The 21,728-nt window shown below is 38.6% G+C and overlaps 1 protein-coding gene across 5 annotated transcripts in view; it reads left to right on the top strand.

Annotated features, from left to right (window-relative positions):
* LOC106875078 (uncharacterized) overlaps positions 1 to 21,728 on the top strand; it is a 97,897-nt gene that overhangs the window by 44,118 nt on the left and 32,051 nt on the right. For all 5 annotated transcript variants that reach the window (XM_052972750.2, XM_014923047.3, XM_089362504.1 and 2 more), the window contains one exon: positions 954 to 7,215. In XM_052972750.2, coding sequence (XP_052828710.2) covers positions 954 to 7,215 — 6,262 coding nt within the window. The remainder of the gene's footprint in view (positions 1 to 953; positions 7,216 to 21,728) is intronic.

The following is a 21,728-nucleotide window of genomic DNA, read 5'->3' as shown; positions in this document are numbered from 1 at the left end:
AAATAAATGTTACTTAACAATCCTATCACACACTCTGACTACCTCAATCACTTTATCCATTCCTCTGTTGAGAGTATGTTTCCATCACCCATGCCTTCACTATTATCTATCCAGAAGTGCATACCCCCATTCTTTGCCATGTGGAGCCCAGTAGAAGTTTCTCTCAACCTTACCTCTTTCACACAGCACATATCTACATGCCTATGCTCTAGCATTTCAACAATCCCACCAGATCAGCCTTCATTGTGCCAGCATTGATTGTAGCAACCATAAGGAAATGGTCTTCTGACAAGTGAGTGGGGATTGCGGGGTTGTTCTAAGTTCTAGCAGAAGGGAGAGAAACAGCAATAGAGTATGTGCACACATACATACCCCACATGTAATATATATGGAGGCAAATATATGCATCCTCACATATACCTATGTCTAACATATAAATCTGCATATGTATTTATACCAATATAGCCATACACACATACACACACACACACCTGCTCATATGCTCATATATGCTTTTACCTACACACACATGTAAGTAGGGATATGTACATACATGCACAAATATATCATATCTATACATAGAAGGAGGGGTGGTTACACTCAGCTGTAGAAATGAGGTGCAACATTATTGGTGCCAAGCTGTATCAGCCTTTGCCTTTCCCTTGGATAACATCAGTTGTGTGGAGACAGGAGGCAGGTATGCATGGGCAACTGCTGGTCTTCCACAAACAACCTTGCCCAGGCTTGTGCCCTGGAGGAGAATCTTCTAGTTGCAATCCCATGGTCATTCATGATTAAAGAGGTTCTTTTACACAGAGACCACCAAGAATAATTTCTTATGTTTACATATTAAAGCTAGATAATTGTTTAAATGTTTTACTTGTATCTTGTATGTTGAAAGTTCATCAGTAAGATGTAAAAGTTAAAACTATCTTCTTTTCATTCTCTTTAAGGTACTATGCTGCATTTCCTGCCCTGTCAACAGATTCCTCCCAGACCACACCTACTATAGGATCTCCTTCCACTGTAATTCCAGGATCTGACAATTCAAATGTCTGGAAGAAAAAACTTCAGCAGCAACAAGAACAGCAGCAACAAGAACAGCAGCAGCAGCAACTGCAACAGCAGAAACAACAACAGCTGATGCAACGTAAACGACAGTTTCACCAAGTAAAAGCTGATAAGAAATCACATTACCAATCTGTCAGTGGTAATAATTGCAGTGGCACCTCTACATCAGTTAATTCCTGCACTAAAGAGAACAAATGCCAAACTAAGAGCAGACGGAATGGCAACATTCGTCGTAGGAATGACTCCACTATCCGGCTTGGTACTCGCAGCTCTCACACACACCATGGAAACAAAGAAAATGTCCATAAAAAAACAGAAAGCAGTAGTTTAACTACTCACTACAGTTCTGCTCGGAACAGGCACCATAATTCAGGTTTTTATCCACTACACATGGTTTCAATGAAGCAACCTCAGCAGCGAACTGGATCAGGCAAGAGTAAGCTCTGCCGTGCTCTAACCTGTGATATGTCTGCGGAGATACAGCCTTTAACAAGTCACACTGTCACCCAGCAACAGCAACAGTTAATTGGTGGCTGTGAGAACTTGAAACAAGGCCAATACTACCATAGAAAAATGGATAACTACAATAATTCAGATTATAAAAGCAGTATATGTTCTGATAGAGAGGGTCAGAAATATTGTATAATTGTGGAGAATATTCTCAAAGATATTCTCCTCTCATCCAATGAGAAACGTCCAGCTTTGGCAGCAGATAGAGATCCATATTCCACCTCCCATACTTCGCACTGGCGAATGCAGGATCAACAATTTCAGTATGCATCAGATATCTTGAATCAACAAGACATTCTGAGAAACCAACTGGCTGTGAGATCAGTTGCACTGAATCAAACAGCTCCACAATCTATTTCGATTTTAGATCCTCCTTCACCCACAGGCTCATCCCCACTGTTTCTTCTCGATGAAATCAACTACAGTTACTATGACCAAAGTTTTCGAGATATGAAATGGAGCAACGAGGAGATAAACCCAGTACCTAATATGGTTTGTGAAGCATTTCGTGAGGATGCCTCCTGGTATGAGAGCAACTTTGAAGACCCATTTGACACTGTGCGTTGCTCTCCTGTTGCATGCACTACAGTTGCTGAAGTACCTTCTATCAGTAGTGTGGATTCTAGCAGTAAATTGCGTGCCCGACTTTATAAGAGGCACAGCTACCCACTCCCTTCACCATCATCATTAGATGATATTCAGTCTTTCACTGAAAATAAGATTGATAATTTCTCTATGTTACTCGGCCCTTTTGTTGAAACTCAGCCGCCTATTTACCCAAGTGAAAAGGTTGACTCCTGCATGCTTTCAACATCAAGCATGAGCAATGAGCCTGTTGGCAGTTTTTGCCAAAGTAAACAAGTTGATTCTCCAGTTGCTGAAAGTAATCATTGTGATAAAAATTTGACAGCTGTTACCAATGAGAAATCAGGAAACAGTCCAATTAGTAATATGGTAACTTCTGGTCTGAATTGTACTAATGATGCTCTGCTAACTACAATGACCGATACTAACCTGTGGTCAGCTGTAACAACCACTACTAGCAGCAGTTCTCAAACAGTTAGCTACACTTCACACATTGGTGAAAACCTTCCCAAGAGTCACCATAGTGCAAGTTGTTTGACCACTGAACCAAACATTGAAAGTGTATGGTCATTTCCGGGACATTTGCTTGTTGACATCCAACCACCTCAGCCAGCTACTGCAGTTACAAGCATTGTACTTACACCCCAGTTACTTCTCACTGACTCTGAGCAGAGTTCTGTCCCAAAATCCTCAACAGCTGATGCCACTTTTACTACCACTTCAGCAACACCTTCACTGCTTTCCACTTTTACTTGTGCCACTAGCCACTCATATCTCAGCCCTAGACATCCATCAATCAATACGGAGAGTGGTAAAGTCAATACTTCTTCCGTCTGTTCTTCTACTGTCAACACTCCCTCATCAACTTCTCCTTGTTCTACATCATCACTGTCTCTAGTTGACCTCTCATATCTGACCCATATTGCAGAATGTGACTCTAAAGATCCATCAAGTCTCAGCGAAAATATTTCAGTGTCCAATGATCAGAAGCCACTGAACATTAACAGTGAAAATACTGAAGACAGTGAAATATTAGACACTCTTTCTACATGTGCTGAATCACTACCAGGAAACACTTGGAAAGACACTGATATGCCAGCACTAATTCGTAGCCCTGTACTCACCCCTGGTCACTATCCTGATTTCTCAAGAGATAGTCAAACAACTGAAACTCCTGAAAACTATATGACTGCTATATACAACAAGTTAGATTCAAGTTTCTCAGCTGAACTTTTTGCCCAAGGCAACCAGAAATGGCCTGAGCAATTAGTGTTTGATATGAGATTACTATGGCAAGATCATCAACTGCAGTATAAGAAGGAAAGCTTTAGTAAACCTGACTCTATGCTATCAACTGTTGTTGATCCTGTAGATGGTAAGTCAATCAGTCTACCAGACTTCAGTATAATCAATCAGCTATGGTGTAAAAATTGCAATGACAACAATATTGAGGAAGGCCTTGCAAATCCTGATGAATTTTTTACTAAAGGTAACTCTTTTTCTCAGTTGTGGAACATAAACTGTCAAAAGCGGTTAACCATGTCCAGCCAGCCAATTCCTCAACACCGCCCATATTCCAATATTTGCTCTTACTCACCACAACAGCTGAAGCATAACCCTTTTACGTTATTTCTACCAACTGTTGGTTCTGTAGCTACCACATCTTCACTTAGTTCAAACTCACCACCTAAGGTTGCCAGCTTGCCACCAATCTCTTCTTTTCTCCATGATAACACGTCTTTGTTCTCTCCTGTTTCCATCTTTCCTTCTGCTGCAGTAATTACCAACAACAGCAGCAACAACAACAACAGCAGCAGTAGTAAACAGTTTGGTAACTGGGATTATTTCTGTTGTAACTATTATAGTTTCTACAGTTCTTCACCAACTGGCCCTTTCTACCATCAGCAAAGTTGGCCAGCCTCTTCCTCGTCTTTCTTCTCATCACCTCTCCTTTCTCCTCCATTGAGCAATTCTAGTTTTATGTTTCCATTAGCCAGAGACTTTTACCCAGAAAAGCCTGTTATATCACTTCCTATCAAGGTTTTGCCTACCACATTTGTTCCACATGCCATAGAGAGTGCCAAACATGAATGTTCAGCTTTAGTTGATGTAAAAGATGATAATTTACCACCTCTACCTGGATGTGATAAAATGCAGGATACTTCAGAATTACCTGAATCCGATGCAACCACTAATCTTGAAAATAGAAAAAAGTTTTCAGAAGTTCAAACTTCAACATTACCTTCGCCTCCTTCATCTGTTGTTTCCATTGTAACTTCTCCAGTGTCATCTTCAACTGTTTCATCAACTTCTCCGTGTTTATTGTCTTCATCTCCATCTTCCTTGTTACAGACCTCTGTTATGGGTCCTTTTCAAGCTTCTGAATTGATTCCTTCTAAATGCTCTGCCTTTAAAGATGTAATTCCACGTAAACACACAGTAATGGCTGAGCTTTCTGAAACACTGGAAGACAACAAAAGTAAGTCTTTGGAAGAGGAGGAAGAATTGGCACAACAATCCAGTCCAGTAATATCACCTCATGAGATGTTATATTTTTCTCCCAGGACTCATTTTCGACCAATTAAAACCCCACCTGGTGTGGGTATTGGACACAAAATTAGCCTGGATACTCTCAATGCAGTTGCTGCTGCAGATCTCTTGGTGACTGTTGGTTCAAATCATGCTAAATCACAAAGATTCATTCCTGAAAATATTTCAGCAATGGCACCAATTCTTTATCAGCCTCCAGATCTGTTTGGAGGCCATCCCGAATGCCGATCACCTTATCAAGATTTCCACCAAGCAGAAACTATTGAGAACAAAACAGAAAGTGTTCATCCCAAAATAGGATTTGTGCCAAAATTTCGCCTGCACAGGAATACAGATAAATACATTCAGACTGGAATGTCTCACAGCTCGCCACAAGAAGAGTCAAGATCAACACAATTTCACCTTACTTGTCAGCAGCCTAATGAAAGTTTTGTAGATTATGATCTTGAAAAACTTGCTGAAGAGGTGTGTTCAGAAGATAACATTAGAGATTGCGCTACTGCATCTGATGTTAGGCCATTGCCATCTGGTTTCGAGTCTGATTGCTACATGAGTCTTTGTACTCCACAGTATGGGGTTTCTGATGTAGGCGGTGCATTCAGTCGTTGTGAGAGAAATAAAATAAACAATGCAGCTAGTATCTGGAGTTATGACAATCAGTCAGAGTCTGCTGGCACCTCTTCAACACCTTCACCATGGGGCAGAGATAATATTGATAGTAGTACAACCAGTATATTGGGTTTAATGGCATCTGATGCTAAAAATCACTATCCAAAGACATGGAGTCGTGGGTCAGATGAAATACTAAATTGGACACCTGTAGCTGTAACTGAAGCAATAAACTGGACGCCAATTGCTCCACATGATTCATGGCCAGTTGCTGTTTCATCTTCTACCTCATCTTGTAGTTCTGCTGCATTGGATCCTGGCAACTGTATTCATGTATTTTCCCAGCCATCATCAATTGCAGATGATACACATAGGAACCCTGCTCTGAATATCAGTGGTCATGTGATTAAAGAGGAACAGTGGCCAAACAATCAAGGGAGTTCTAAATCAGTTTCAATGATGTCAAGTCACAGTAGTCCTCTCAGTGGTATAGTGCCACCATTTAGCACAATCAGCAGTACAAATCACCTTTCAAAGATTCCCATATCAGATGTAGTCTGTGCTAAGTCTGATTTATGGCAGCAACAGCAGCAAAATACTTGGATAAATTCACAAAAAACACATACCTGGCAACCAGCATTACCTTTAAGTTCTGAAGCAGTTAACCCTACAATGTGGGACAGTAACGATGGGTGTGGAGATACAGGAGCTGACCACTGGATGCTGGAAAGTCCAGGCACAGAAGACTCAGACTGGACATCAGAGACACCTGTACACAAGACATCTGGTAAACAAATGTGGCCTAAGCCAGAAGTTGTTATAAAGTCACAAAGTAGGGTCAATAAAGATTCATCATCAACAAGCCTTCTGGGCAAGTCTTGGTCAGTGGATGACACCCAGACTGATGAACTGGATTGGTATTTCAGTGCAACATCTGCCATGAAAATAAAGGAAACAAAGAAAGCTTTGATGGAGGCAACTAACAGCCAACAAGTCTGGGAAGGCAATTTATTGCAGTGCCCTGTTTCATGTGAGGACAACATCAATAGTGATGTCTGGTTCAACAAACCACTCATCTGTACTCCAAAGCTTTCAACAGAGCAAAATGATTGGCCAAGAAGCAAAGACTGCACGCCTGAAACCTCTCTCTCTGCTTCATCTTATTTAACTACTGACCCACTTCTAACGCCATTGTCTCTTAGGAAATCAAATACATGGTTTGCTACCTCAGAGAAACCATGTTATTGGCCTGGGAAGTATGGAAATGAGAACATGAATGAGGAAAACACGGCTAAAAAGTGGCTCTCTGTGCAGCCACATGAGATGTCTTATGACAAAATTACTAATCAAGGTTACCATGAAAATACAAATTGCAAGCCTGAAAATATTGGGGATGTTAAAGATATTGATATTTATAAAAAAAATGAAAATGATATTAATAATGATAATAAAAATAAAGACTGTTGTAAAGATGTTGAAACTGATAATTTGGCTGAAGAATTATCAGCTCTAAATTGTGAAAGGATATTGAAAAAGACAGGAACTGAGTGGTTGTCTGAAAAATCCGATCATATAGACTGGACTTCTGTCAGAGACATGTCTGTGGCATTAAGCTGGCCAGCAGTTCCATCACAAGCATCAATCAGTTGTTCTGGTGACCATTGTCAGGAACCTCTCTTAAGGGGTTGGCTTAATAACTACACTTTAACTTCTAATAATGCAAATTTTAAGACAACCACAGTAGTTACTACTGGAACTGAGAAGGTTGGACCATTAAACTGGGCTGAACCATGTTGTATGCAAAAGTCCACAGAGAAGTCCGCAAACAGTTTGACTTTGGATCAAACTGATAAAACTTTAGCAGTTTCATCTAAAAAAGTTATGTCTTCGGTAAGTAAAGTCCTTAAATGCTTTCAAAAGCTAGGGAAAAAGGAACTTATTTGCTTTTCTATTTATTACTTTCTTAATGTATATTAATATACATGTAACCATGCAAGCATGGAAAAGTAGGTGTCTAATGATGATGATGATGATATGTTTGATTTATAACAAAATTACTAACCAAGTGTTACTATAGAAATAGAAATTACCATATGTTTATATGTATCTGTTCGAATGTGTATGGTAAGTTGAATGATCTTTATTGTTTTGTTATCTGTGTATTTGCATTCACTATGAGGTTAACATTGTTGTTATATGTAAGATTATCATTTTAGTTTCTCCATTGCCTACCTCATCCTTGGGATTAATGGTAAAATTTATGTCCATTTATCCCAGCCCTTCCCAGCATTCATATATTGTTTCATTAATTTTAAAAACTTCTGTTAAGTCATTTTTGATCATACACAGCATGCACATGCACATGCACTTATATTTTTATTCTCATACTAATTTCAGCCTTTGCATTTGATCATACTGGCCTTCAAGGGTTTGGTTGATTATATGAACCCAATACTTATTTCATTCATCATCATCATCATCATTGTTTAACGTCCGCTTTCCATGCTAGCATGGGTTGGACGATTTGACTGAGGACTGGTGAAACCGGATGGCAACACCAGGCTCCAGTCTGATTTGGCAGAGTTTCTACAGCTGGATGCCCTTCCTAACGCCAACCACTCAGAGAGTGTAGTGGGTGCTTTTACGTGTCACCCGCACGAAAATGGCCACGCTCGAAATGGTGTCTTTTATGTGCCACCCGCACAAGCCAGTCCAGGGGCACTGGCAACGATCTCGCTCGAAAATCCTACAGGAGCCAGTCAGGCGGTACTGGCAACGGCCACGCTCAAAATGGTGCATCTCATGTGCCAACCGCACAAGAACCAGTCCAGGGGCACTGGCAACGATCTTACTTGGCTTGCCGGGTCTTCTCACGCACAGCCCATTTCCAAAGGTCTCGGTCCGTAGTCATCGCCTCGGTGAGGCCCAATGTACGAAGGTCTTGCCTCACCACCTCAGCCCAGGTCTTCCTGGGCCTACCTCTTCCACGGGTTCCCTCAACTGTTAGGGTGTGGCACTTTTTCACGCAGCTATCCTCCTCCATTCTCACCACATGTCCATACCAGCGCAATCGTCTCTCTTGATATCATTTTAGCTATCTCTGTTCATCAAATGGCTAAGTTAGCTTTTGATGTAAAAGAGTGCAATTTAAAACTCTTTCATTGGGAAACACATACACACACATACATGATTGGCTTCAATACAGTTTTCATCTACCAAATTCTGTTCAAGTTATTGGTCAACTTGAGGTTACAGTTGGAGATACTTCTCCATTGTGTTACCAGAATCATGTGGTTTTGAAACAATCTTCTTAACCACAGAGCCCCCCCCCCCGCCTCTCTCTCTCAATATAGCTTTGTTGGAGGTTTGTGTTTAAGCAAAAGGAATCATTATTATTAATTTTATTGTTGTTATAACTATGGCAGTAAAATTGTAGTGGGTTAAGTCTGTGCCCCAGTTTTTCTGCTACCACTTCAGCATCATCATTTTTTAATGTCCATCTTCCATGCTGGCATGGGTTGGACAGTTTGACAAGAGCCTGCACCAGACTTCTGTGTCTATCTTTGCAGGGCTTTTACAACTGGATGCCCTTCCTAACACAAACCACCCAGCAGAGTAGACAGTGCTTTTTATATGGCACAAGCACAGGCGATGTCAGTTTTGGCAAGGTTTTTATAGCTGGATGCCCTTCCAAATGCCAACCATTTTACAGTGTGGACTAGGTGGCATCAGCTCTGGCAGGGTCACCAAGTAACTTGCAAGACAAAGATCCTTTGAGATTGGAGGAGGTGATCTTTTGTCAGATGATGAAAGTTTATAGTGAGACAGAGTCAGAAACAGGAGTAGGTACATGGTTACCCAGCCAGAGAGAGACAGAGATCAGGAATGAGGACAAAAACAGGTGTGCCATTGTAAAGGTGATACATGGTTGCCCAGTCTGAGGGAAGAGCAGGAGAAGGAGAGAGAGTGGGAGACAGTAAGAGTGCAGGAGAGAGATGGTGGCAGAGTGCCAGGCATACTCACCAGGGATGGGGATCAGAATATAAATGGGATGGTTGAGTAAAGGAAGAGAGAGATATAGATGGTGGCAAGTGCCAGGGCATACCCTTGAGGTACAGAGGTAATAATATAAGTGGCAGGACATTGCCAAGGAAACATGAGTAGAGAGTCGGGTGGGGTGCAGTGAGTGGTGAAAACCTGGGTATATGGAGCAGGTGGGGGGAGGCTACCGGATAGCAATGATACAGTGAATAGGGCCATGAGGACAGGATTGGAGAGTGAGAGGTAAGCATAGTGCATGAAAGAAGAGATGTAGTTTGGTTTGTTGGGGTAAGGTGTGTTTTCTTGTTACATGTGGGTGGAACACAAGTGCTTTTAGAAGTCAGTTTCACTCGTGTGGGTAGGTCTTCTCAAGAACTTTGTATCTCCAGACGTCTTGGTCCATTGTCATTTCTTCTATGAGGTCCAACATCCTGAAATCGGTCCTTACCACTTCATCCCATGTCTCCCTGGGTTGCCCTCCTCCACAGGTACCATCCACTTTCAGTGATCGGCACTTGTTTATGCAGCTGTCCTCATTCATACACATCACATGTCCAAACCAACGAAGTCTTCTCTCTTGCATGCTACATTTGATTCCTCTTATCCCCAACTTTTCTCTCAATACATTTGCACTTTGTCATACATGCACACTGATGTTGTACATCCAACAGAGCATGTTGCCTTCATTTCTCTCCAGTCTATGCATGTCTTCTGCATTCAGAGCCCATGTCTCACATCCATGGAGTATAGCCATTTGTACACAAGCATCATACAATCTACCCTTCATTCTGAGAGAGAGTCCTTTTGTTGGCAACAGAGGTAATAGCTCTCTGAACTTCCTCTATCCTATTCTTATTCTAGAAACAATACTTTCAAAGCATCTTCTACCATTGCTAATTTGGTCACCTAGGTAACAGAAACTATCTACAACCTCGCAAGAGTCTCCTGGGTATTTGAGAGAGACTAAGTCCCATGTGCTCTTAGTGCTTATTGTTCCTGCACATCTGCCACATACGAAGACAACTTTATCTGTTAATCTACCTGCAATTCCACTGCATCTCTTATGTGTCTCTAGCTTACACTGGGCGCTGTGAATGGAATTACTTCCAACTCCTTTCCTACGTATTGAGCAGGGCCATTTACCTGACAGAAAGAGTCTTCTTTCTTGCTAACAACTTCTTCATAGCTAATGCTCTTAAAAGGCAAGTACAAGGTAGAAGTTTTCAATCACATGCTAAAGAAATTTTCTACTTTTCTTTCAATAATCTACTCTAAGAATTTCCTCTATCTCTCAATTTTAAGTTCTCATCCTTTCAAACATATAGAGATATGGTCTGAAGTTGGAATGAACATAGACCAAGAATATTTAGGATAAACTAAATTACAAATATGAGCAAGTTAAGACTGCCAATATACAGTTAGTGGGACATATAGACCAAGGAAGTCTTAATTGGGGTAGGTAAGAACAGTTAGACTTTGCAGCAAAAATGAGGAGAGAAATGAAATATAGTTAAATCTGCACATACCTATCCAATTCATGCCAAATGTTAATAAAAAGATGATGAAATATAATATGGGCTTGAATTAAAAGCAGTAAAGTTTTCATCTGTATGGTATGTATTGATTGGTCTTCCAATATCATTCTTTGTTTCTGTTTGCGCATTTCAGTTAGTAGATTCACCTATTATTTTCAGGTGTTATGTAAAAAAATATGCACATAAAAGTAAAGCATAGAAACACTAACTTGTTTGTAATGAATCCTTTCAGTATGTTAGCAAGGTGTGTTTCAGATTTAATGTTCTTCAAATATATATCAACCATGTTTTTTAAATGGTGTGTTGCCTTTGATACGAAAACTTTTAATTAAGAGAGCATGTCACTTACAAGAGTAAGAAAGTTTATCAGTAACAAATATAACTGGTCCTCCATTGGTTACAAAGATGAGGGTTCCAGTTGATCTGATCAATGGAACAGCCTGCTCATGGAATTAACATACAAGTGGCTTTGCACTCCATGAACACATGTACCCTTAACATAGCTTTCGGGAAAATTCAACATGATACAGAATGTGACAAAGCTGGCCCTTTGAAATACAGGCATTACTTATTTTTGCCCGTTGAGTGAACTGGAGCAGCATGCTCAAGGACACAATGTGCTGTCAGGAATTGAACTTATGATCTTATGATCATGAGCCAATATCCTAACCACTGAGCTACCTGCTTTCACTATGACAAATAAGCCAACTAAAAATATGTTTATATAGAAACATTAAAAACTAAAAAGATGGTGTTAAATAGTCAAATAAGTGCACTGGATCTGTGTTCTTCAATATTTTCTCTCAATCCTGTTTTAATAGTACTAAGCTGCCAAAGTGGTTGGTGAGGATTACATCAAATATGAAAAGCATACTATGAAAGTTTATTTTAGGACAAATCAAGAATCCCCACTACCAAACAACCAAAGCAAGTGCTCACAACCTGCATGCTATGCTTACCACTCTCACTTACATTTCAGAACATTTCCCCTTCTCCTTCCTTCTTTCAAGTATTAATTGAAAAAATTGATGAAAGCTTAACCAGAGAGGAAAAGTCCTATCCTCGCTCCTTTCAATTCGTTCCTTTCCATCACACTGCCTCTTTTACTATTACTACCAGACAGGCAGAACAATCTTCCCAATAGACTAGGTTGGCAGACAGATCCATTCTAGTCATGACAACAGCTATTTGATGTAAGTCAGCAATTGAAGAATGATTTTATCACTCTCTGTGCATCTCACGCGGGTCTGGCTGATGGCAGTACTCTGGTGGTCACTGCCAGGTCAGGGATTATTGGAAGTTGTTAGTTTTGGGCTGAAAGTTATTAAAAAAAGACTTTTTGGTTGATTCTCATGGACACTGTGATTCAGAATATTGCTACTCATACTTACCACTAACTCTCTATAGAATACTAGCAGTATAACCTGATGTTGTCCGGGTGTGACTTATTACACCATCTACGATAAGTCTTGCTAGGTGAAAATCAACTAAAAAAGAAAGCCTTACAATGAAAAGACCCTTATGATGTAAATATGTTCATAATTCAAAAGATGAAATTAATAGGGAAAGTCTGAAGGCTGTTTTGTGTAACATTATTAAGTGTACGTAAATTTCATCCGTCTAATTGGCTATACAAATGCTTGTGCAAAACAACTTTTTGCGCTGCCTTGATTATACATAGCAGGGTAATTCCTTTTCGCAGGAGGTAGGACGGCAATTTCTGATGAAGCAATTGCTGGCGATCTGTTGCTACACAGTTCTGCCAGAATTCTATCAGATTGGGCAGTAGATGATGATGCACCGTTTTGCATTATGTTCAAAGCAGCTTCTGGAATGTGGTGAATTGCTGCAGTCTGTTGCTGTCTTTTTAAACTGGTTGCTTTCTTTCCCCAGCAAGCTGTCTTGTTTGGAGGCATAATCTATGTACATATTAAAGAGAACAACAAAAGTTATAACAGATGGCAGGGTCGGTAGTTTTCACATTTCAGTAATTTTTCAGATTAACACCCGCACGATTACGTAGCCCTAACCCTAAAACCGTAACCCTGACCCAAAAACTGTAACCCTAACACCCTAGTGAAAATCGTGCGGGTGTTAATCTGAGTAAAATAATAATGACCTCTGCAGATCAAACTCCCAACCCACAACTAAGTCTTAAGTGTATATATATATGGGCAACACACACACACACTAAATAAAAAAAAATGACAGGTATTTGTATGTATGTGTGTATTGATGTGTATTCTGTGTCTATATATGGTAGTAAGTAAATGCGTTTTAAGAAAGATATTAAAAAAATTCAGTTTGTAAGGAATAAATGTTTGACTGTCGATCGTATTTGGAAGAGAATGACAGATATTTGTATGTATGAGTGTGTGAGTTCAAATTCCGCCGAAGTTGACTTTGCCTTTCATCCTTTCGGGGTCTAAAAAATAAGTACCAGTTGAACACAGGGGTCAATATAATCGACTATTCTCCACCTGCCCGAAGCCTCCGTTGTGGGAAAAATTTAAAATAATAATAATAAATAAATAATAATAATAATGACCTCTGCCGATCAAACTCCCAACCCACAACTAAGTCTTAAGTGTATATATATATATGGGCAACACACACACTAAATAAAAAAGATGTTAGTAAGTAAAAGTGTTTTAAAAAAGATTGTTAAATTTTCAGATTAACACCCATACGATTTTCACTACGGTGTTAGGGTTAGGGTTTGTTAGGGTTAGGTAGGTAATGATGCAGGTGTTAATCTCAAGATTTACAAAAAGATTTTCAAAAAAAACTCACAGTTTGTAGGGAATAAATGTTTGTTGATGGTATTTGAGAAAGATGTCTCGCTGGTGAAGGACGGTGTTAGAAATGGAAAGTAAACTTACAATTCCCGCCAATTAGAATGAGGTCATTGGTAACCATAGGTACATATATATGTGTGTATTTACGTATGATTGGTAGTGTGTCTGTTTATTTGACTCTCACTCTCCTTCGTTTCTTTGTCTTTTTTCTTGGATCGTTCGTAAACGTTCATAAGAGAAAGTAGCAATTGAAACGATGTGTAAGAGGAATAGAAATAGTTAATTTTAGAGGGGCAAAGTAATTTTGTATGTAGTTTTAGTATCTGTCATTACAGTATCGAAATGTGATTGTTTCAGTTTTGATCTTTTTGTATTTGTTGTTGGATTGTTCGTAAAGGTTCATAAGAGAAAGTAGGAGTTGAAAGGATTTGTATTAGAAAGAGGAAATTAGATTTTATTAGGGAGAAAATGTTTACTCGTGAACTTTTATGGATTTTATTCATTATTAGGAAATTTTGGGAGTGAAAAAAATGACACAGTGACCTAACAAATTGTATTTGGAATATTAATTGCGATTGTTTAATCCAAGAAATTTGGAATTGTGTAAATGTATGAATTTTAAACATACACACGCACACACAGAGAAAATCTGCCTTTTATAGTATAGATTAGTGTTGACTTTCTGCTGTAAGCACCAGATGCCTGGTAGCAATGTTTAAAACTGTCAAAAGATTTAGCTTGATCAGAATATTGGAAATAATGATTAGTGGACACAGTGTGAGTACTCCTAGGAGCAGAAGTTTGTCACTGCAATTGAATAAGAAGAGAATGACAGATATTTGTATGTATGAGTGTGTGAGTTCAAATTCCGCCGAAGTTGACTTTGCCTTTCATCCTTTCGGGGTCTAAAAAATAAGTACCAGTTGAACACAGGGGTCAATATAATCGACTATTCTCCACCTGCCCGAAGCCTCCGTTGTGGGAAAAATTTAAAATAATAATAATAAATAAATAATAATAATAATGACCTCTGCCGATCAAACTCCCAACCCACAACTAAGTCTTAAGTGTATATATATATATGGGCAACACACACACTAAATAAAAAAGATGTTAGTAAGTAAAAGTGTTTTAAAAAAGATTGTTAAATTTTCAGATTAACACCCGTACGATTTTCACTACAGTGTTAGGGTTAGGGTTTGTTAGGGTTAGGTAGGTAATGATGCAGGTGTTAATCTCAAGATTTACAAAAAGATTTTCAAAAAAAACTCACAGTTTGTAGGGAATAAATGTTTGTTGATGGTATTTGAGAAAGATGTCTCGCTGGTGAAGGATGGTGTTAGAAATGGAAAGTAAACTTACAATTCCCGCCAATTAGAATGAGGTCATTGGTAACCATAGGTACATATATATGTGTGTATTTACGTATGATTGGTTTGAAAGTAGAACATCTGGGGGACAGTGGTTGAAGAGTATTGGCAAGAAACTTATTGCTAATCAGTTAAATGGCCTTTTCTGTGGGTGAGTTTAGGGAGAATGCCTGTTGGTGAGTTACCTAATTCTCCAGTAGAACTGGGTTTACTGAAACTATACTGGTGGTCATTAAGAGAGGGAGAGATAAATGGTATTTGAGAATGTGGATGTTCAAAGTGAGAGCAATAAACCATTAGTTGGTGGGTCAGTGATTTGGATCCCTGTAAAGAGAAATTGAAGAGTTGGACTAGGATAAGGGCTTGATCTGAGGAATATTGTTTTGGGTTTGAAAAGGACAAGTGTGAGGTGACTCAAACTCCTTTCACACTTGTTTTGTATGTACATATAGTAATTAGCCTGATAGAAAATTTAGAAGGTATTTTACCTAACTTGTGCATTTGAATGTTAAGTGGGCAGTAACTGCGAAGGCTTTCTTCCCATAAGCACATTTTACCATAAATTTATCAGAAGTTACATATTCAGTTTTTTTAATTCTTCCATTTGTGAAAAAGCTTAACTCTAGGAAAATAACTGAAAGATGTAGAATTGCTCTTGAACACTGTTCTTATATTAGCTAGACCTATGCTATAAAGGATAGAGAATTTGAGTGGACTCAGGTGGGTATTTCTTTTACAAATGATATACTACTTGTATAAACATTATTTTCAGAGCAGATGATGGTTTAACCAGATGGTAATGACCTCTGATGATACTTTATTTTGACATTTTAAGGATGATTGGACTTACAATTTAAATAGAAACCAGATGTTGATTTTCTGTTTACAGATGTTCTGACACTTGCACACAAACATCTTGGAATAATATTTAATTATTATTTTATTTCTTCATAATAAATTGTATAGATTCATATAGAAGTCTATATGGGCCCATAAGCTTTAGTCAATTTCCTGTTGTTGTCATTGTCAGTGGGTATATCATCTATGCTATACATTTCACTTATACTGTATGTTCATGTCTATCTTTAAAAATATCAGCTATTACTGATGATAATGGAGAACCCATGTCATGTCTTCCAATTCTTGACGTATTTCATATTCTAGTTGGAAATTAGCTGTTCTTGTCTACAATATCAATATTCCTATTACATTGTCTTGCAAGAGTTCTTTTCATCAGTTACTATTTGTTTGGAGTGACATGCTGAGGTTCTACATCTAACCCTTAACATAGACGGTGTTCCTGTTTTGTGCTGTTGCATAAAGTTTCAGTATTGGTTTTCAGAAAAATGGTTTTTGTATTGTTTCAGTAAGCCTGATAATTGCAACTCTGTAGTTAATATATGATCTTCTTTAGCCACTTATAATTACTGTCTCTTATCACACGGGTTAGTTTGTTAGAGTAAGCCTTGATCATAACTAGGATTATTTCTCTTATCAGCTAGAAGTATTGTGGTACTACTGTTATCTTGTAGGATTTAAGAGGGATGGCCTTCTTCAAAACAAACTTTCCATTGTAGATTATCATTGTAACTCATTTTCATAGTTGCCGTCTTGATGGAAGCAGTGATGTTTAGATGAGAAATTCATTTGTGTTAACAAAATTTACCTGTTTGTTTAACATGAATCTTCAATTTCATTTGGTTGTCTTTTCATCATCATCATCATCATCGTTTAACGTCCGCTTTCCATGCTAGCATGGGTTGGACGATTTGACTGAGGACTGGTGAAACCGGATGGCAACACCAGGCTCCAATCTAATTTGGCAGAGTTTCTACAGCTGGATGCCCTTCCTAACGCCAACCACTCAGAGAGTGTAGTGGGTGCTTTTACGTGTCACCCGCACGAAAACGGCTACGCTCGAAATGGTGCCTTTTATGTGCCACCCGCACAAGCCAGTCCAGGGGCACTGGCAACGATCTCGCTCGAAAATCCTACGGGAGCCAGTCAGGTGGTACTGGCAACGGCCACGCTCAAAATGGTGCATCTCATGTGCCACCCGCACAAGAGCCAGTCCAGGGGCACTGGCAACGATCTTACTTGGCTTGCCGGGTCTTCTCACGCACAGCACATTTCCAAAGGTCTCGGTCAGTAGTCATCGCCTCGGTGAGGCCCAATGTACGAAGGTCTTGCCTCACCACCTCAGAACAGGTCTTCCTGGGCCTACCTCTTCCACGGGTTCCCTCAACTGTTAGAGTGTGGCACTTTTTCACACAGCTATCCTCATCCATTCTCACCACATGTCCATACCAGCGCAATCGTCTCTCTTGCACACCACAACTGATGCTTCTAATGTTCAGCTTTTCTCTCAAGATACTTACACTCTGACGGGTATTCACATTGACATTACACATCCAACGGAGCATACTGGCTTCATTCCTTGCGAGCTTACGTATGTCCTCAGCAGTTACAGCCCATGTTTCACTGCCATGTAGCATGGCTGGTCGTACGCATGCATCATACAGTCTGCCTTTTACTCTGAGTGAGAGTCCCTTTGTCGCCAGCAGGAGTAAGAGCTCTCTAAACTTTGCCCAGGCTATTCTTATTCTAGCAGCTACACTTTCAGCGCACCCACCCCCACTACTAACTTGGTCGCCCAGATAGCGGAAGCTATCGACTACCTCTAGTTTTTCACCCTGGGATGAGATAGAAGTTGTTTCCTGTTTGTTTACAGTCTTTATTGCACCTGAACATCTGCCACAAACAAAAACTAACTTGCTAGTTAACCTGCCTTTGATGTTGCTGCACCTCTTATGTGTCCATAGCTTGCACCGGGTACATCTTATAGAGTTACTACCTACTCCTTTTCTACATACTGAGCAGGGCCATCTACCTGAAGGGGTTTGTGTTTTATCTACCTTCCTACTTATTAGGATTTTGGTTTTAGCTAGGTTGACTCTAAGGCCCTTCAATTCTAGACCTTGCTTCCACACCTGAAACTTCTCCTCTAGTTCTGATAGTGACTCCGCAATTAGGGCAAGGTCATCAGCATAGAGGAGCTCCCAGGGGCAACCTGTCTTGAACTCCTCTGTGATTGCCTGGAGGACTATGATAAATAAGAGGGGGCTGAGGACGGAACCTTGGTGGACCCCTACCTCTACCCGGAATTCATCGCTGTACTCATTTCCAACCCTCACCTTACTGGCAGCATCTCTGTACATGGCTCGCACAGCTCTCACTAACCATTCTTCTATCCCAAGTTTCCTCATTGACCACCAGATAAGGGATCGGGGGACCCTGTCAAAGGCTTTCTCCATGTCAACAAAAGCCAGGTACAGAGGTTTATCCTTAGCTAGGTATTTTTCCTGCAGCTAATTAATGACAAGTATTCTTAACACTTCAAAGTATGTGTTTTACTGAAAATAGAAAAAAAAACTGATTTTTTTCATCTACTGAACATCTATTTCTCAAAGAAAAATAGCGCTGTCAGAACTACAATAATTTACACCCTACAGATGCAACAATCTAAATAGTATAATCTAAAAAAAAAAAGTTTTGAGAGAAATAACTCAGAGTGGTCAGTGGCATGTATTTGAACAACATAGACAAATACAGGTACATCAAACACCATACAACATAGATTCTTGATTTATTAAAATTATCTTTGCCTCTAGAGGATGTGTCACAATTACCATAAGGCAATTTGAGCTAGGTCCATATGACAAGGGACGGTCATGTCAAGAATTAAGAATTCTCCAAAGTTGACGTGTAGTTAAAGAAAAGACAGGCTTATTGTCTGGAGATAAGAGGACGGCCATGAACAGTAGGACAATGTAAATAGCTGTTTACAGTCTGTTATTTTTCTTTCTTTCTTTCTTTTGGAGAAAGAAACCTTTTGCTATCAACAGTGATAACAGCTTCCTGAATATGTTCTACTTTTCCTTATTCTATTTTGCTGCAGGTAACTCCAGCACTGATTAGATCACCTTGGTAAATAGAAACTATTGACCATATCATAAGAGACATCATCATCATTATCATGTTTTAATTTCAATTTTAACTTGCTGACAAGGAAAATGGATGGGTCTGCTGTTCAGTAAATGGCCACTAATCTTCACTGGTCTTTCTCTTCCTTGGCTACTTAAGACTTACTTTTTTCTCCTGTTATTCATTGTCCATTCACATTCAGTACTCATAGTAGTGCAGACTTTTCTTCTGTACAGTTTGGCTGATATCTGTAATTGCCAGCAATTCCTCTCCAATTCCTCTTTGTCTTTCAGTTTCCATGTCACTATTACACATAACACTGTTTGTGCGAGCTTCATACAAATGGCTCATTGCATGAAGAGAGAAGTCCTTAATTGCTGTTTAACCCAGAACACTCTTAAATAAGTGAATGGTCAAGGTTGTGCCAACCATGACCATTTCAGATTTTTTTTTTCTTGCCAATGTATTTAGGACTACATTTTCCAAAGTGTTCTTTTCTTGAAGATGGTAGATGTGATTTGAGAGGGATTTAACTGCTATTTTTGGCAATCTGAGAAAATGCATAGGGCTTGTTTTATTGCCAATAAAAAATACCCATAATAACGAGCTCCTTGAATATCTTCCGTACCTTCCTTTCTTTGGTCATAGTACTCTACATGCAATGGATAGTAATTGTCAATTATTTAGCCAACAGTTTAGCAATAAACTTCTATACTATTTCTATTTCAGTTTCTGCACCACTTACATTTTACAAACCAAAATTCTAGTTTACTCCTTTTCTGAATTTCAGCATCAGCATGCATTCTTGTACCCATGATACTAAATTATACCTTTTTTATTTTTTTTTTTTCATGAGAAGTTGTTTAGAGACTACTTTACTTAGTTTAATAAATTTTAGTATAGCATGTATGTCAATTGAATTGCATTTAAAGTTTATTTTTTGTTTCTCAATCTCAACTCACACAGTATGTAACTGATATTTATTTTATCAAGCATCCAAGCACTGTATACCATAAGTTTGAAGCCATTAAAAACAAAGTTTGAACTTAGAGTGAAAAACAAACGTAAGATTTGAATTCAGAATGAAGAGTAAAGACACTAAATAATGAAAGACATATAGTCCTGTATTCATTTCCCTTCAACCATTCTACTCTTTTTCAGTGCTAAAAATTAAAACAATTATATCAGTTGGATTTAGGTTTCAAAAGCCACGAATTAAGTGGTTATGTGTACTGAGTAATTGACCATTGAGTAGGTCATAACTCAGTGCATTGCAACAACTTTTAGTCTGCTTTCCCAACAATTATCATCTTTATTAATTAGGACTAAATAGTCAATAGTCAAAGATTATTTCTTTAGCAAATATCATCCCACTCACGCTGGTAATGGAAAATTGATATATGATAGTGGAAAATATAATGAATTAGGCTTTGATTTGGCTGACTAGTTGAGATCTTTGATTACTAACTTAATGTTTGTGTTTTGTCTCTTAATATTTTTCCTTCAAACAATGTGACCATGATATAGTCATTTCTAAACCTTTATTGTCACTCCTTTCCTTTATTAATATAAAAGGAGTGGGAGGCACTTAAGACAAGGGAAATAACCTTGTAATATCACAGCTATTTTAAATATTTAGTCTGAAATTGACGTAACTACTCATCAATTAAAAGACCAAGAGTGTATTTTAGTTATTTAAATTTACCCTGCCTCTGTTTTTATATGTTAACTTTTTCTTAATATTGGATCAGATATTTCTTTAGGTTGTATACAAAATGGGAGGCATTCAGCATACATTTATCATATTAATAATCATCATCATCATCATCATCATTGTTTAACGTCCGCTTTCCATGCTAGCATGGGTTGGACGATTTGACTGAGGACTGGTGAAACCGGATGACAACACCAGGCTCCAATCTAATACAGCATTCTTATTTTGGTATTCTGAATATATATTTATGTATATAAGAAAAAAGATGACAAAATAATAACTGATTATCTTATGAACTTCATTAGCTTACAGCAGTTTCCATTATAAGATAAGATTATCATAAGATAATTGGTTATTCCTTTGTCATCTCTTTTCTTATTACCATTCTGTACCTGATTAACACTTCATCCAGAAGCATATGTATATCGAGTTCTATGTCAGGTTATTTCCATATTTTTGTACTAAGATAGCATCTGCTATTTGTTAGAGATATATTGCTATTTGCTTAGATTGAGATGTCTATCAGGAAACTTCTTTTTTTTTTTTTTTTTTTTTTTTGGTAGCCTTTAACAATATTATCTTTTTATTGTTTGTCTGCAAGAACCAGAACCTTCTAGAATATTGTTGCTCTCATTTTCAGAGACTTATTGTGGTTTATGTCTATACCATCTTTCTCCATTTGTGATTTTGTAATATTCTCAGAGTACCTAGTTCAAGTATTCTCCAATTTTGCTATGGCTGCACACACACACATACACACATGTATGAGCACATGTTTGTGAAGAAATTTCTTCATCATTTCTGCTTTTTCTTTTATTTTGTGTGTGTGTTACTGCATCATGTTGCTGTACTAAGCCTTAGGTTTTGGCTCTCTTCCCACAGCTTATAACTATGTAACTTCGTATTTCTAGAAGTATATGCTGATAAATGGGTAGCTGTATTAATGTGTTGTTTATTTTAA

This window comes from Octopus bimaculoides, chromosome 14, assembly GCF_046866305.1.
Source record: "Octopus bimaculoides isolate indiv1 chromosome 14, ASM4686630v1, whole genome shotgun sequence".
Lineage (NCBI taxonomy): Eukaryota > Metazoa > Mollusca > Cephalopoda > Octopoda > Octopodidae > Octopus > Octopus bimaculoides.
Note: the sequence above shows the minus strand (reverse complement) of the source record. Positions and strands in the feature narration are given on the sequence as shown.